The sequence below is a fragment of the Chrysemys picta genome, chromosome 8, assembly GCF_011386835.1.
Source record: "Chrysemys picta bellii isolate R12L10 chromosome 8, ASM1138683v2, whole genome shotgun sequence".
NCBI lineage: Eukaryota > Metazoa > Chordata > Testudines > Emydidae > Chrysemys > Chrysemys picta.
Window position 1 is genome coordinate 2252062 of NC_088798.1, and position 15089 is coordinate 2267150.

The 15089-nt window shown below is 47.8% G+C and overlaps 1 protein-coding gene across 5 annotated transcripts in view; it reads right to left on the bottom strand.

Moving 5' to 3' along the window:
- The window catches only part of ERI3 (ERI1 exoribonuclease family member 3), a 225982-nt gene that overhangs the window by 177410 nt on the left and 33483 nt on the right, over positions 1-15089 (bottom strand). For all 5 annotated transcript variants that reach the window (XM_065555329.1, XM_065555330.1, XM_065555331.1 and 2 more), the window contains exon 4: positions 3677-3736. In XM_065555329.1, the coding sequence (XP_065411401.1) occupies positions 3677-3736 (60 nt within the window). The remainder of the gene's footprint in view (positions 1-3676; positions 3737-15089) is intronic.

Here is a 15089-nt window from a genome sequence, read left to right on the forward strand (position 1 = left end):
GCAACAGGACTTGAATCACCCCCCAAAAAAAAAAAAAAAAATCAACTTTCTGCTGGTGGCATCTGACTCAGATTATGAAAATTAACATGCGTCAGTCCACACTGCTTCGGATCATTATCAAGCAGACCCCATCGTCAGCATGGACACGTCCTCTGGAAGGGTGGCTGAAGCATGAAGGGACATATGAATCTTTAGCGCATCTGGCAAATAAATATCTTGCGACGCCGGCTGCAACAGTGCCACGAGAACGCATGTTGTCACTTTCAGGTGACATTATGAATAAGAAGTGGGCAGCATTATCCCCGGCAAATGTAAACAAACTTGTCTGTCTGAGCAGCTGGCTGAACAAGAAGTAGGACTGAGTGGAGTTGTAGGCTCTAAAGTTTTATTTTTGAATGCAGGTTTTTTTTTTACATAATTCTACATTTGTAAATGCAGCTTTCATGATAAAGAGTTTGCACTACAGTACTTGCAATAGGGGAACTGAAAAATACTATTTCTTTTGTTTTTTACAGTGCAAATATTTGTAATAAAAATCAATATAAAGTGAGCACTGTACACTTTGTATTCTGTGTTGTAACTGAAATCAATATATTTGAAAATGTAGAAAACATCCAAAAATATTTAAATACATGGTAATCTATTATTGTTGAACAGCGCGATAAATCACGATTAATTTTTTTAATCGCTTGACAGCCCTATTATATTTCAAAGTTTCCTCCAATAGAGAGCCCCTTATTTCTTGAAGTTCTGTCAGCTTTTTAAAGAAGCTAGAAATTAACCCAAAGATCATGGAGGAGCCCCCCCAGACTGAGAACTGAAGGAAAACAAGACACAAAACAGATACGAATGACAGATTCTCATTCAACTCACCCTCATTTCTGAGGGACAAGCATCGCGGGACGGGATTTTTCACCTACAGCACATCACCTGGGTCGCAATTAATATGACACATAAGATGGACACTTATGTGTGCACAGGCATGCATGCCATCATTAAACTCAATACACACACACACCCTGCTTTTGACGAGTTGGACAGCTTTTCCTTACTACTTCTAGTTCTGCTGTTCCAGCTGGAATTAGTTCTGTGTTTGTGAAGTACTTTGAGATCTTCAGGTGGCAGGGATTACACAAGTCAGCATTATGCACTGTGGCTGCCTAGATTCTCAGTGGGCGAAGGGTCTCTCCACTCCCCACCCGTGACATGCACAGCTGCTGAAACAGAACATCCCCCATAGAGGTGGCCACATGGCTTTGGCACTTGAAGCGATTCTAGGCACGTACAGGGCAGTAATGGCAACACAGGCTTCTCTGCAGCGTGGCTGCTGCGACCTGACAACTCACCGTTCAGAGAAGCTTTCTCCATGACCAGAGGACGAGAGGGGAAGGAACGTGGCCTCCTACAGCAGCAGACAACTGCCTTATTCACCCACACTTGGCATACAGGTAGCAGCAGCCAGGCTGCCTAAACCAACCCCCCAAAGAGCCAAATGCATAATCCCATTTTAATCTAGAAATAGGCAGATTTATTATTTGCTTTGCAGAAAAGTCTAAGAACCCCAATCAAGGTCAAGGCCCCACTTCACTGGGAACCGTACAGACAAAGAACAAAGGAGACAATCCCTGGCCCAGCGAGCTCAGGCCTGGGGGTGAGACAGGACTCGACCGGCAGACAGAACCTACAGATTAGGCAGACCAAACAGTTGTGGAAACTTCCTACAGAATGCAATAGAAAATATCTTTTCTGTGGGTTTTTTAAATCATCCCATAGGATTTAATAGAAAATTAGATTCCTGCTACAGAATTCTATAGGATGCCTACAAAACCTATAGAAAGGTTTTCATTCTCTATGAAATTTTGCAGGTTGTACAAGTAATTTCTAAGGAATTCCACTGATTTTCTTAGAATAAGTCTATTCCATATGGGGATGTTTGCATGAACATACCCGTTCATACACTCAGCAATGGCCAAACAATCCAACTGACCAAGAGACAGCCCTACGACCAAATGTATTTAACATCAATACTCTAATTAAAGAGAAGTTTTGGCACCAAAGCAATTCATTAGAGAAGGGTCACATGACAGTTGGGTGGCCCATATGGTCCTGCCCTGGCAAGTGGGAGCAATAGGGAGTATGCAGTGAGCTTTGTGATTTTACACATCACAGCACCTACGTTTCATGGAGACTGCCCCACACTTCCACCCACAGGAAAAGTGCTGAGACTGCCTCTGGGCGAGTGGGAGACAACCAGACATTCAGGATTGCGAAGAGACTGGCATATCCTCAGCTAGAGTGCCGCAGGTCGGGGGAAGCTAGCTTCTAACTTGATTTTATTCAAAGGTTTATCCTTCCCACTTACCCTTGGTACTCGGGGCCCCACCATGTTCCAGACAGAGTGGTAGGACTCCCCTGACCCATCCCGCAAATCCTCATTTTTTCCCCCTCCATGAGCTCTGCCTGGCTTGGCCTGGGAAACCTATGGCTTCATCTCAGATTCCTTCAGCTAAATGCCTTGGCCTTCAAGTGCTTCTCCTGGGAAGAGACCCTCCGGAAGCCCAAAGGCATCTCCTTCTGCTCCCCTCTCAACTTACGCAGTGCTTGGCATCATCCTTGGCCCAGACTTTTAACTCAGACACTTGATTGTCTCCACCCAGGCCCTATTACTTCTCTCCAGACTGTGCTTAGGGATTCGGTTTGGATGGCAGGTGCTGGCCAAGCACAGAATTCCCCTAGACCCTATTTCACTGACACTATCTTTCAGGCCGGGGATGGTACACGAGGCTCCTTTCAAGACTGGTCAAAGCAGCTCCCTCAGCAGCAGGATCGTTCATCAGTGAGACGCTCTAGATGCTCTTCTTCCCCACTCACCACTTCGGGTCCAGGGGCTGCAGTGTTGCCTCCCCAGCTGTCTCAGCACCAGAGGGCCCCAGGAGCGAGAAACAGCACTTGTAACCTTTCTAAAATCCCTGACATGAGCGAGCCATCTCCACAGAGGGTGTCAAAGCCTTTAATTTGATTTCCTTACATAAGCAATTGTTGCAATCACTCTGATTAGGAACAATTAGGCCACACAGCAGCGCAAATCCTGACAGAGACAATGCATTGAACTGCGACCGGCAGCCGGAGTGGGCTCTCCGGGAGGAGGTTTCCCTCAGTATTTGACTAACAACAAAAGCTATTGATGGCAAAATACTTTCAAGCTAATTAATCCTAAATGCTGCAGGAATTCAACATTAAGCAGATGGCATTATTAGGACTTTATCTGCATTTGCACATTCCACAGATTAGGTTTTAGAGGCCTATACTTTGTGTATTATTGAGCATTTAAATAGGTAGAAGCATTAATTTAATGGTGGGGGGGGGGGGGGGAGAACAGCTCCCATGCAATGCTCTAAAGCAATGTCTTGGCTCTTTAAGACTGGCTCAAACACGAATCGCCTCCTCTCCTGTCTGCGGGCAGGAGTTTGGACATCTTGTCAGTACCCTTGACATGAACAGCTGGGAATGACAGATCAATGGTTCAATACTCTCAACAGCATGTCACCGACGTGACAGCAAATGTTATTCTAATGAAGCCGTAATCATAGTCAAATTACGCGGTTCAATTCCCGGGAGGGGGTGAAGAAGGGGGAGCAGAGGTCAAAGTTCAGGAACTAAAGGTTATCCTGCTTACCTCAAGCACTTGCTGGAGATTTGGCTGCCCATCCACCATGCCCTGAATAATTCCAGTCAGCTGAAACAAAAGAGAAAGAGAAAACAAGAGTCAGAGAAGCATTACATCGATCATTAGAAGGTCTCCTCTCCTGCCCACCTTTCTGAAACTGTAACGTGCTCTTGTGAGCAATTTGGGCAATACCAAGTCCTGTTAACTGCAGTACAGCAGCCCTGGGAACTGCCCTACCAGCAAGCAAGAACACAGCACGATTCCAGAAACCGCTAAGCAGCAAGTTCTTACACATAAGCTATGAAATACTGGAACTCAAAGTCATACAGATTTGCTTAGGGGAACAATATAGAATTTTTTCCAACCCTGCAGTCAGTGCTATAATGGAATTCCTAAACGCTCCCCATTTCAATATGCCGATCTTTTCAGTATCAGTTTTGCTGCTGCCCTAAGTTACACAGCCAGATTTTACTACACACACAAGCTGTCTTCCAGCATTCCCATGCTGGGGTGATGACACAACAGAAATGCCTAGGAACAGATAAATAAAATAAACCTGTCTCGTAAAATGAGGTACGCAGGGTGTTAGTTTGTCCTTCACAGTGATTGGAGAAGCATGTATCCATGCTTTATATTAGTTTAAAACTCCCTGTTTTTACATTTTAAGCAGGCAGTAAAATATATATATATATATATATTTAAATGGGTTTTTTTTTATTAAATCTGAAGAAAATCCATTCCATTTTAAAATACGGCTACATTTTGTTTTTCAGTAAACACTTCGGGGTAGGGACTGACACTGGACCCAATCCTGCAAACATTTAAGCACATCAGTTGTTTCATTGACTTCCGTTGGATTACTTGCGTATTTAAAGTTCAGCACATGCACGAGTGTCAAAATGCCTAGTATAGTTTGGGGCACTTAGGGCTGGTCTACACTACCGCTTAAGGCGAGGTAAGTTATGCCGCTCAGGGGTGTGAAAAAGCCACCCCTCTCAGCAATGTAAGTTACAGAGACTTAAATTGGTGTCCAGCCCGCACTATGTCGGCAGACGTAGCTTCTGCCTCTCATTGAGGTGGTGTCACTATGCCGACGAGAGAGCGCTCTCCTGTCAGCACAGCACATCTTCACCAGCTGCGCTACAGCGGCGCAGCTGTGCCAGTGGAGCGTGGTCGCGTAGACTGGCCCTTAGACTTGGTCTACACTACCACGTATCTGGGTATAACTCCATTGCTCAGGGGGTGTGGAAAATAAAATGCAAACCATGTTATTTCATTTAGTATCACAGTTTTCTGATCATGTCTGAGCCCCAATTAAAGTGAAGACTACGATTTTGTTAATACATACAACATCCAGACTCTCAGAAAGCCATGACAGTCTAGTCACGAGCTGCAGACGGGAAGAATTCTTAACAGGCTCCCTCCTATCCAGGAGTAACCCTTCTATTGTAGAAGAGGTCAGAGAACACGAGCCTTATGACAAGCCAAGGGCCTCAGCGCCTTATTAAAAGGACGGCAGCCTATGCAAGCTAGCCTACCCCTATGCTTCTTTGGCTGCCTAGCTTACAGCATTGAAACTTAAAAAAACCAAAACACAATTAAACTCCAATTAAAGTGTAATTACATCTAATGAATACCAAATACCTGATTCACTGAAGAAGCTGACTCTAAGTGGGAAGATTACTTTCTTGTGGCGACTTACATCCAGTGGTAATATATACCTTTTAGGGAAGGAATTTTCATTTTAAGAACGTAGAGTTCCTCTAGGTGGGTTTCTGAAGTTTATCAAGTCATTATTAGGTGGCATTTTAAGGAAGTGGAGAAACACAGACACTGTTATATTCCAGAAACTGTTTTTATATTAATCTGTATTTTAATTGTGTAACAGCTGCTGCCTACAGACTTCCCATGCACTAAAGGAAAATAAATTTAAGAGATTAACTGCACTGTTCTTTAGCATGGGGTTTAACTCATGTTTTGCCTCCTTGGCTTGTTTTGTCCCTTGCTTAGTAGAAGTTTCTCCCACCGCTGACCCAGCGTAGCTGGGTAACTCACCCCTCCCCACTACTCTCTAGTGGGAGTGCCGGCCCCCGCTCGGTGGTGAGCAGCCCGAGCTGACGCTCTGGAAATGGGCGGGGGAGGAGCGGTTTTGGTAAAAGGCCGTAAGAAATCTCACACGGCCGGTGTCCATGGCAATGGCTTCCCGCAGCTTTCTGGACCTCACTGGCATCTCATTCATGTAGTAGCTGCACCCGTTAAAGGGTACAGGGGAGGGAGGGAGGCAAGGCAGGCAGGTGGCTGGATGGGGCCATGGCTGGATGACACCCTATTAGGAAGGAGAGGAAGGTGAGGTATAACAACAGGTTGCACCATGCACAGTTAGACGCACTGTAGGGATAAGGAGATTGCCGACACTGGACTGCAATGCAGGGGAGCCGGGTTCTGTTCCCAGCTCTGGCACAGACGCACTGTATGACCCTGATTAAGTCACCTCCCCTCTCTGTGCCTCATGTCAGGCTGCCGTGCGGGGGCTCCAGAGCACGGGTACCGACCTCAGGGCTGATTGTTGAGAAGCAGAGCACAAACCCCAAATTGGCTGTGAGCTCTACACTTAGATTTCACCAACCAATCAGAAAATGTGAACTCCTCAGGCACTGTAGTGGAGTCACAAACAGCCCCCATGGGTGCTCCGACCTGTCTCACCACCCACATCAGCCTGCCTTTCTGACAGATGGTCCCCTACACCAAGGATCACAGCAACGTTCCAGTTACTCCCAGTCTCAAAGGACCCGTCACCTACCCCAGGTCAAGTGCCCCTCAGATCTCACACCAAAGATAATGCTTGCAGCCAATCCTATAATAAACTATCTAAAGATTTATTATATAGGAAAAGGAAATAAGAATTATTTACAAGCTTAAAGCTGGTAGATACATAGATACAACAAAGAGACAACTAAGAGGGGATATGACGGCGATCTATACAATCATGATCGGTGTTGAGAAAGCGAATAAGGAAACATTATTTACCCGTTCCCATAACAAGAACTAGGGGTCACCCAATGAAATTAATAGGCAGCAGCTTTAAAACAAATAAAAGGAATTACTTTTTCCACCCGACGCACAGTCAACCTGTGGAACTCCTTGCCAAGGGATACTGTGAAGGCCAAAACTATAACAGGTTCAAAAAAATAAAAAAATAAAAAACCTAGGTAAGTTCACAGAGGACAGGTCCATCAATGACTATTAGCCAGGATGGTCAGGGACGCAACCCCATGTTCTGGGTGTCCCTAGCCTCTGTTTGCCAGAAGCTGGGACTGGACAACAGGGGATGGATCACTTGATGATTTCCTGTTCTGTTCATTCCCGCTGAAGCACCTGGCATTGGCCACTGTCGGAAGACAGGATACTGGGCTAGATAGACCATTGGTCTGACCAGTATGGCCGTTCTTATGTTCTTATACACAAAAATCAGTTCCAATCTTAAGTTTCAAATGATGATAGACGCGTCTGTCATAAGCAAGCTCTGTATGTTCTTAAGGGAGAACCCAGGCTAAGCACTGGGGAGCTTCTGCTTATGCCTAATAACCCTTGCACCCCAGAGTCCGAGCAGCACAGAGATCCAGTCCCTCCTTGTTAGGGGATTTTATTTACTTACCCCCTTCTGCTCGGAGCTGCAAACTCAGCCGCTGGGAGGAATTCACTTGCAAGACTCATTTTCATGGAGTGGGGAAAGAAAACAGCAAAGTTTCTACCCTCTGCCTCGGTCCTCTTTACTGTTCCAATCTAGCCTGTCTGGTGTCCATGGGCCTTCCTTGTCCAGCAGGACATAACACCATCTGCTGGAGACCAGCACTCCACACTAGTTAAGGTCTCTCCTGGCTGACGATTTACACACTTAAAAAGACTTGTGGTCAAATATTACCTTACACTATGGGACGTAGATGCTGTAAGTGAGATTAATGCTTGTGAGCAACTCACTTAGACTCACTTTAGTGAAGTCTAAACAGTAAACGCATTCTTATAGTTCCAATCCCGATGTTAGCAATACTAACCCACCGGCGAGCCAGACTGATGCCAGATGTAGTCAGTCGAGACATGGGGACCTTGGCCTGAGCAGGGACCTGCTCTGCCAGCACCACACATCAGTTCTCCATTGGGAAGATGGGGGTAATGATGCTGCCCTACCCAGAGGCGTTACAAGGACAACTTCATGAGTGTTTGTGTGGTCTCAGGGCTTGTCCACCCTTAGAACACTTCAGTGTGGACACTGCCTACGCCAACGGGAGGGGTTCTCCTGGCAGTACAGGTGATTCACCTCCCCAAGAGGTGGTAGAAGAGGGAAGAATTTTACATGGGGATTTAGGTCACTTAACGCTGCTATGGGGTATGGATTTCACACACCCCTGACCAACCTAGTTAAACCAACCTGATTTTCTACTGTAGACCAGGCCTCAGACTGGATGATTTAGATGGGGATTGGTCCTGCTTTGAGCAGGGGGTTGGACTAGATGACCTCCTGAGGTCCCTTCCAGCCCTGAGATTCTATGATTCTATGGTTAAAGAGGTGAGCAGCACAGACCAGCCTATCAAAGGGCAGCGTGTGTGCAGGGAGGCTGGGAATAACACCTTCTGCTGAAGCCCCTGGCATGGGCCATTGTCAGAGACAAAACACTGGACTAGACGGACCACTGGTCTCCTCCAGTGGAGCCAACATGCGTTTCACAAACACGCATCTATACAGAAGTGATAAGGATCCTTCGTCACCCTCCATGCCAGGGACAGCCAACCTGGGGCTTGGGGGCCACATGCGGCTCCTTGTCTAGGCACCGACTCCGGGGCTGGAGCTACCGGCACCAACTTTCCAATGTGCCGGGGGGTGCTCACTGCTCAACCCCTGGCTCTGCCACAGGCCCTGCCCCCACTCCATCCCTTCCCTCCCCCTCCCTGAGCCTGCAGTGCCCTCGCTCCTTCCCCCCCCACCCCCCCGCCAAGAGCCTCCTGCACACCGCGAAACAGCTGATTGGGAGGTGCGGGGAGGGAGGGGGAAGGCGCTGACCGGCGGGGCTACCAGTGGGTGGGAGGCGCTGGGAGTGGGGAGGAGAGGGGAGCTGATCGGGGGCTGCTGACATATTACTGTGGCTCTTTGACAATGTACACTGGTAAATTTTGGCTCCTTCTCAGGCTCAGGTTGGCCACCCCTGCTCCATGCTATCAGTCTAGGTTTTTATACAGCCCCCATCACTGTGGGATCTGAGCGCCAGATACCTCCATTTTACAGACAGGAACACTGAGGAACAGAGTGAGGCAGTTAATTGACCGAGGCCACCCAGTGAGTCAGTGTCAGAGCTGGAAACAGAGCCCAACGATGTTGACATAGAGGTACAAGGGGACGGGAAAGGTCTTCACTGGATCATCCTCTCCCATAGAAGTGGTATGAGCGCAGAGCAGGGCAGAGCTAAGTCTCATCTGCAGAGGGCCCACAGATTCCGCACGCACTTACATACACAGGGGACTTCTCCAGGGGCAGTGCCGTCTGCGAGAAGGCAACGGGAATGCTGCGTAAGCCGCAGAAGCCAACGTGCTCCTTACAATACCCCACCTTTTAACCAAGATTCTCCCTCCGTGCCTTCACCGTTGGCTGCTGTGTTACACAGGGCCTCTGCTGGAAGGACAAACAACGAGTTGCTGCCCCAGCTGGGTTTTGCCTTTACTTTTCCCCTAGCCCGAAGGCCCAGGCACATGGCAGCTGAGGTGAGCCTCGGGCCCGCTCCGGCTTTGAGAAAGTTCCCAGGTTTCAGCACATCGGCAGTGTTTTATAACTTTCTGCTGGATTTTAAGTGGGCAATCTGGGCTCTTCCTCATCGACACCACGGCTAACAGCAGCTCAGGCTCCCACACCTCAGAGGTGAAGTCACCTTTGGGAGGAGTGGGCTAAGGAAAAGGCCAGCAAGGCCACCACCAAGCCCTGTCTACACTAGGGCTTTTTGATCTCTCCCAGTGCGGCTCACACTATTCCAGCTCCGCCTCTGTTAGCAACGGTGGGGGATTTTTCACGAAAAGGCCTATGGAGACCCTGCCCCGCATGCTCAATTGACTCTGGAGCAGCACTACAGATTGCCAGCCCGTTTTAATTCCCCCCTCCAGGGCCGGCTTTAAGCTGATACACCTGATTCCCCGGAATCGGGCCCCACGCCTAAGAGGGCCCCGCTCCGGGGGTCTTCGGCGGCGGGGGGTCCTTCGGTGCTGCGGAAGACCCGGAGCGGACCCCCCACTGCGAAGTGCCGCTGAAGCGCCAGACTGCCGCCAGGTATTGGAATCGGGCCCAGCGGGTCACAAAGCCGGCCCTGCCCCCTCCCCAGGTGTAAGTTTTCCCTCTTGATCACTCTGTAGAGGCAGGCGTGTGTGTACGATTACCCATGCAGCCCTGTAAGCACCACGCACCTCTGCTCCCCTGGGAAAGCAGCGAGCAGAGGGCAGGCAGACAGGAGAGCCGTGCACATGGCAGACTTCAACACCGCAGCTCTCCCTCCGCCGTTTATCTCAGAAACCATCGTATTTCCACACCAAGACAGTTTGCTGATTACATAAGCACTTGTCTCTGGTGTACAATCTGATCATCACGCCTGGTCTTTCTTTGTAGACAAAGAGGCCAATAAATCTCACCCCTTATAAGTAGAGGTGCCTAGACAAAGCCCTTTACTGGCATTTAGCAAAATGGGTTATTTTTCGGACAACATAAAACAGCGCCGAAAGCTCGCTTTAAGCATCACGGCTGTTCAGACGAACGCTTGATAAGAGCTAGCAGCTCCAGCAGCAGGAGGGGCAGCACTACAGACTTCTTGTCCAACCCGCAGCTGTGTTCTCATGGCTCCGGCTGCCCCACGGAAATATGGAGGGGACTCTGCCCCCTACCCACAGGGTCCCACGACAGAGGTAGGCCTCTGTAGAGGAGCTAGTGCCAGGCCTCCTTCACCACTCATCTAGTGAGCATAGTCCTTGTGCGCAGGGGTCGTTTTCTAACCGATCTGCTCTAGGAATTACTGTGTGGCAGTTCTCCGGCCTGTGGTATACAGCAGGTCAGATAAGAACATAAGAACAGCCATACTGGGTCAGACCAAAGGTCCATCCAGCCCAGTGTCCTGTCTTCTGACAGTGGCCAGTGCCAGGTGCCCCAGAGGGAATGAACAGAGCAGGGAATCCTCAAGTGATCCATCCCGTCGCCCATTCCCAGCTCCTGGCAAACAGAGGCTAGGGACACCATGACTAGCTGATCACAATGATCCCTGTTGGCCTGGGAATCTACAAATCACCTGTAAAGAACATTTAAACGACAGCAGAGGGAAGGGCTGGGCTGCAAGCAGGAACTCCTCTCGGTTGAAGGAAGATCGCTGCATCAAAACTTCTTGTTCACCCAGAAATGTGACTACACAGCTGGTCATCACATGATTGCCAAAAACTTGGGGGGAGGGGGAGAAGATCACCAGTGATGAACCTACACTGAATATCCAGCCACACCAAATTCAAGACCTAGCTAAAGATGGAGCCAGGCGGCGTTCAATCCACAAGGAGGCTGTGTCCCCCTTTAGGATTTGCCTCGGTGATCGGAGCAAAGGGCTGAAAACCGGACATCTCTTAAGGCACAAAGAATTGTGCCTAACATAGGGTTCAGGTTACACTTCATCTCCAGGCACTGGCTTATATCCATACCACAACAAAAGCCATTTTGTAAATACATTTTTCCTTATCCATGCTTTCCACAAAACCTCTGATTATTAACACAGAAAGAATTTGTCAAAGTCTAATGTATTTGTGCGTCCTGTGTCGTCGATTCCAAGGCCAGCAGGGACCACTGTGACCCTCTAGTCTGGCCTCCTGCATTGTCGCACAGGCCAGAAAACCTCCCTCAGGGAGCCCTGCATCAAGTCTGAGCTAGAGCGTGTTATTTATTAAATTGTGGTGCCACCCGAACACCTGAGGTGTTTTCCGAACGCAACGACAGACAGACCCTGCCCCAAAGAGGAAAGCATAATCTGTTCACGTAATGTACTCGATTAACTCAGCTTGGACAAGGAAGCAAGAACAGTCAGTTTCCCTTGTGGGCACTCATGCGATAACACGCTGTTGCAATGTTTAGTTTGGAGGGGGAAACAGCAGAGGAATGTTTGAATCCCCACAAAATAGTTTTTATTGCAACTTTTAAAACTTCATGAGACTATTTCTAGCAAATTTAGGTCAATCTGTACAAACCTATAGTTTGGGCCCAAATCCACGAGGCAATGTCCCTCTAAATATATAGCACGTGCCTGTTTATAGATTTCTCTCGCACACACACAGAGCCAGAGTAGTTGCCCAGAGTGCTGTTATTGCAGTTGCAATGTGTTTCCGCTATACCCCCGTTTTCACACGTTTTCATTCTGGAAGCACTCCCGCTCGTGGGATTCCATTTTTGATGCTTAGTTTTTTTGGAAAGTTTGAACAAAATCCCTTTGGCTGGTTTTCAGTTATAGGCGAGAATAGAAGAGCATTTTACAATGGGGAAAAGGAGGAGGGATTAGCGGTCTCTGGGGAGGTTCTTCTGCCTGTCAGAATGGAGAAACAAGGTATGGGAGGGGTTATCTTTTATTGGACCAACTTCTGTTGGTGAGAGAGACAAGCTTTCGAGCTTACACAGAGTCTTCTTCAGGCAGAATCCAGTTATTTTAATCATTCAGACAATATGTTAAGAGGCCCAGGACAAGTACTATGGGTACCCGATCCTGCTGCCACTGAATTACCATTGCCTTCGGTGGGGCAGGATCAAACTCTGGATCCTGCTGGGTGATGAGAACTGCAGTTACCTAGTGCGAAACTGCTGTCTGTGGGAAGGAGGGCAGAGGATATGAGGAGTGTAACAACAGAGCGTGTGTATCATCCATAGATCTCAATGTGTTTTACTAGTGTGGGTAAGTTTTATCCCTCTAAAGGGGAAACTGAGGCACACAGAAGGAAACTGACTTGCCGAAATTACACACGGAGTTAACAGAAGAGCTGGAATAGAACCCAGTCCATTTTAGCCAGTAGACCATGTAACCTCAGAACAGCCCAAATGTGAAAGGAACGTAATTTAGAAACATAGGGTTAGAAGGGACCATAAGGGTCATCTATTCTAATCCCCTACCAAGAGACAGGATTTGTTGGGTCTAAACCATCCAAGACAGATGGATCCAGCCTCCTTTTGAAAAACTTCTAGTGAAGGAACTTCCACAACCTGACGAGGCGTCTGTTCCATTGTCCTACTGGTCTTACAGTGAGGAAGTTTTTCCTGAGATTTAACCTAAATCGGCTCTGCTGTAGTCTGAACCCGTTGCCTCTTGTCCTGCCCTCTGTGGCAAAAGAGAACAACTTTTCTCCATCTTTTTGGGGGCAGCCTTTCAAGTATCTGAAGACTGCTATCATATCCCCCCCTTACTCCTCTCTTTCCAAACAATACATATCCAGTTAGAATCATAGAATATCAGGGTTGGAAGGGACCTCAGGAGATCATTTAGTCCAATCCCCTGCTCAAAGCAGGACCAATCCCAACTAAATCATCCCAGCCAGGGCTTTGTCAAGCCTGACCTTAAAAACCTCTAAGGAAGGAGATTCCACCACCTCCCTAGGTAACCCATTCCAGTGCTTCACCACCCTCCTAGTGAAATAGTGTTTCCTAATATCCAACCTACACCTCCTGCACTGCAACTTGAGACCATTGCTCCTTGTTCTGTCATCTGCCACCACTGAGAACAGCCGAACTCCATTCTCTTTGGAAGCCCCCTTCAGGTAGGTGAAGGCTGCTATCAAATCCCCCCTCACTTTTCTCTTCTGCAAACTAAACAATCCCAGTTCCCTCAGCCTCTCCTCATAAGTCATGTGCCCCAGCCTCCTAATCATTTTCGTTGCCCTCCGCTGGACCCTCTCCAATTTGTCCACATCCTTTCTGTAGTGGGGGGCCCAAAACTGGACGCGATACTCCAGCTGTGGCCTCACCAGTGCCGAATAGAGGGAAATAATCACTTCCCTGGATCTGCTGGCAATGCTCCTACAAATGCAGCCCAAAATGCCATTAGCCTTCTTGGCAAAAAGGGCACACTGCTGACTCATATCCAGCTTCTCATCCACTGTAATCCCCAGGTCCTTTTCTGCAGAACTGCCGCTTAGCCAGTCTATCCCCAGCCTGTAGTGGTGCCTGGGATTCTTCCGTCCTAAGTGCAGGACTCTGCACTTGGCCTTGTTGAACCTCATCAGATTTCTTTTACCCCAATCCTCTAATTTGTCTAGGTCCCTCTGGACCCGATCCCTACTCTCCAGTGTATCTACCTCCCCCCCATTCCTTCAGCCTTTGCTCCTATGGCTGCATTCCATCACTTCGATCATCTTTGTCCTTCACCTCTGGATCCTTTTGTGTTTCTCTACATCCTTTCATACACTGGTGACCAAAATTGGACACAGTGCTCCAGCTGAGTCCTAACTAGTGCTGAGTAGAGCGGTACGATCACCTCCCATGACTTGCATGCGATGCCTCTGTTAATGCAACACAAAATTGCATTTGCTTTTTTTTGCAACAGCATCACATTGCTGACTCCTGTTGAGGTTGAGATCCACCACAACTCCCAGCTCCTTCTCAACAATGCTGCTGCCAAGCCAGTTATCCCCCAGTCTGTATTTGTGCATTTGTTTTTTCTTCCCTAAGGGTAGCAGCTAACCTTTGTCTTTGGGGAATTCCATTTTGTTGTCTATTGGCCAGTTTTCCAATTTATCAAGATCCCTCCAAAGTATTGGCAACCCTCCCTAGCTTTGTGTCATCTGCACACTTGATCAGTAAGCTCTCTATTCCTACATCCAGGTCATTAATAAAGACGTTCAACAACACTGGACCCAGAACAGATCCCCATTTGAGACCTCGCCCCATTCCGACATCATTCCATTAATAGGTTCTCTTTGTTTTCGGTTGTTTAACCAATTCTGTATCCACTTAATGGTAGTTTTGTTGAGTCCACATTTCTCCAGCTTACTTATCAGAATGTCATATGGGATTCTGTCAAAAGCCTTGCTGGTGTCCAGGTATATTATGTCCACCGCATTTCCCCCATCCACCAAATTAGTTACCCTGTCAAAGAAGGAAATCAAGCTGGTTTGGCATGATTTGTTCTTAGTAAATCCATGCTGGCTGCTAGTGATCATCCCTCCATCCTGCAGGTATTCACAAATTGTGTGTTTATACATTGCTCTAGTCGTTTTCAAGGTAGTTCCCGGGCTCCTTCTTTTTAAAGATGGACACCATATTAGCCCTTCTCCAGTCTTCTAGGACTTCTCCGATCATCCATGAGTTTGTGAATATTATTGCCAGTGGCAATAATATTTCATTTATATATATATCTATCAGGGGAAATCTTTGGAGTATATA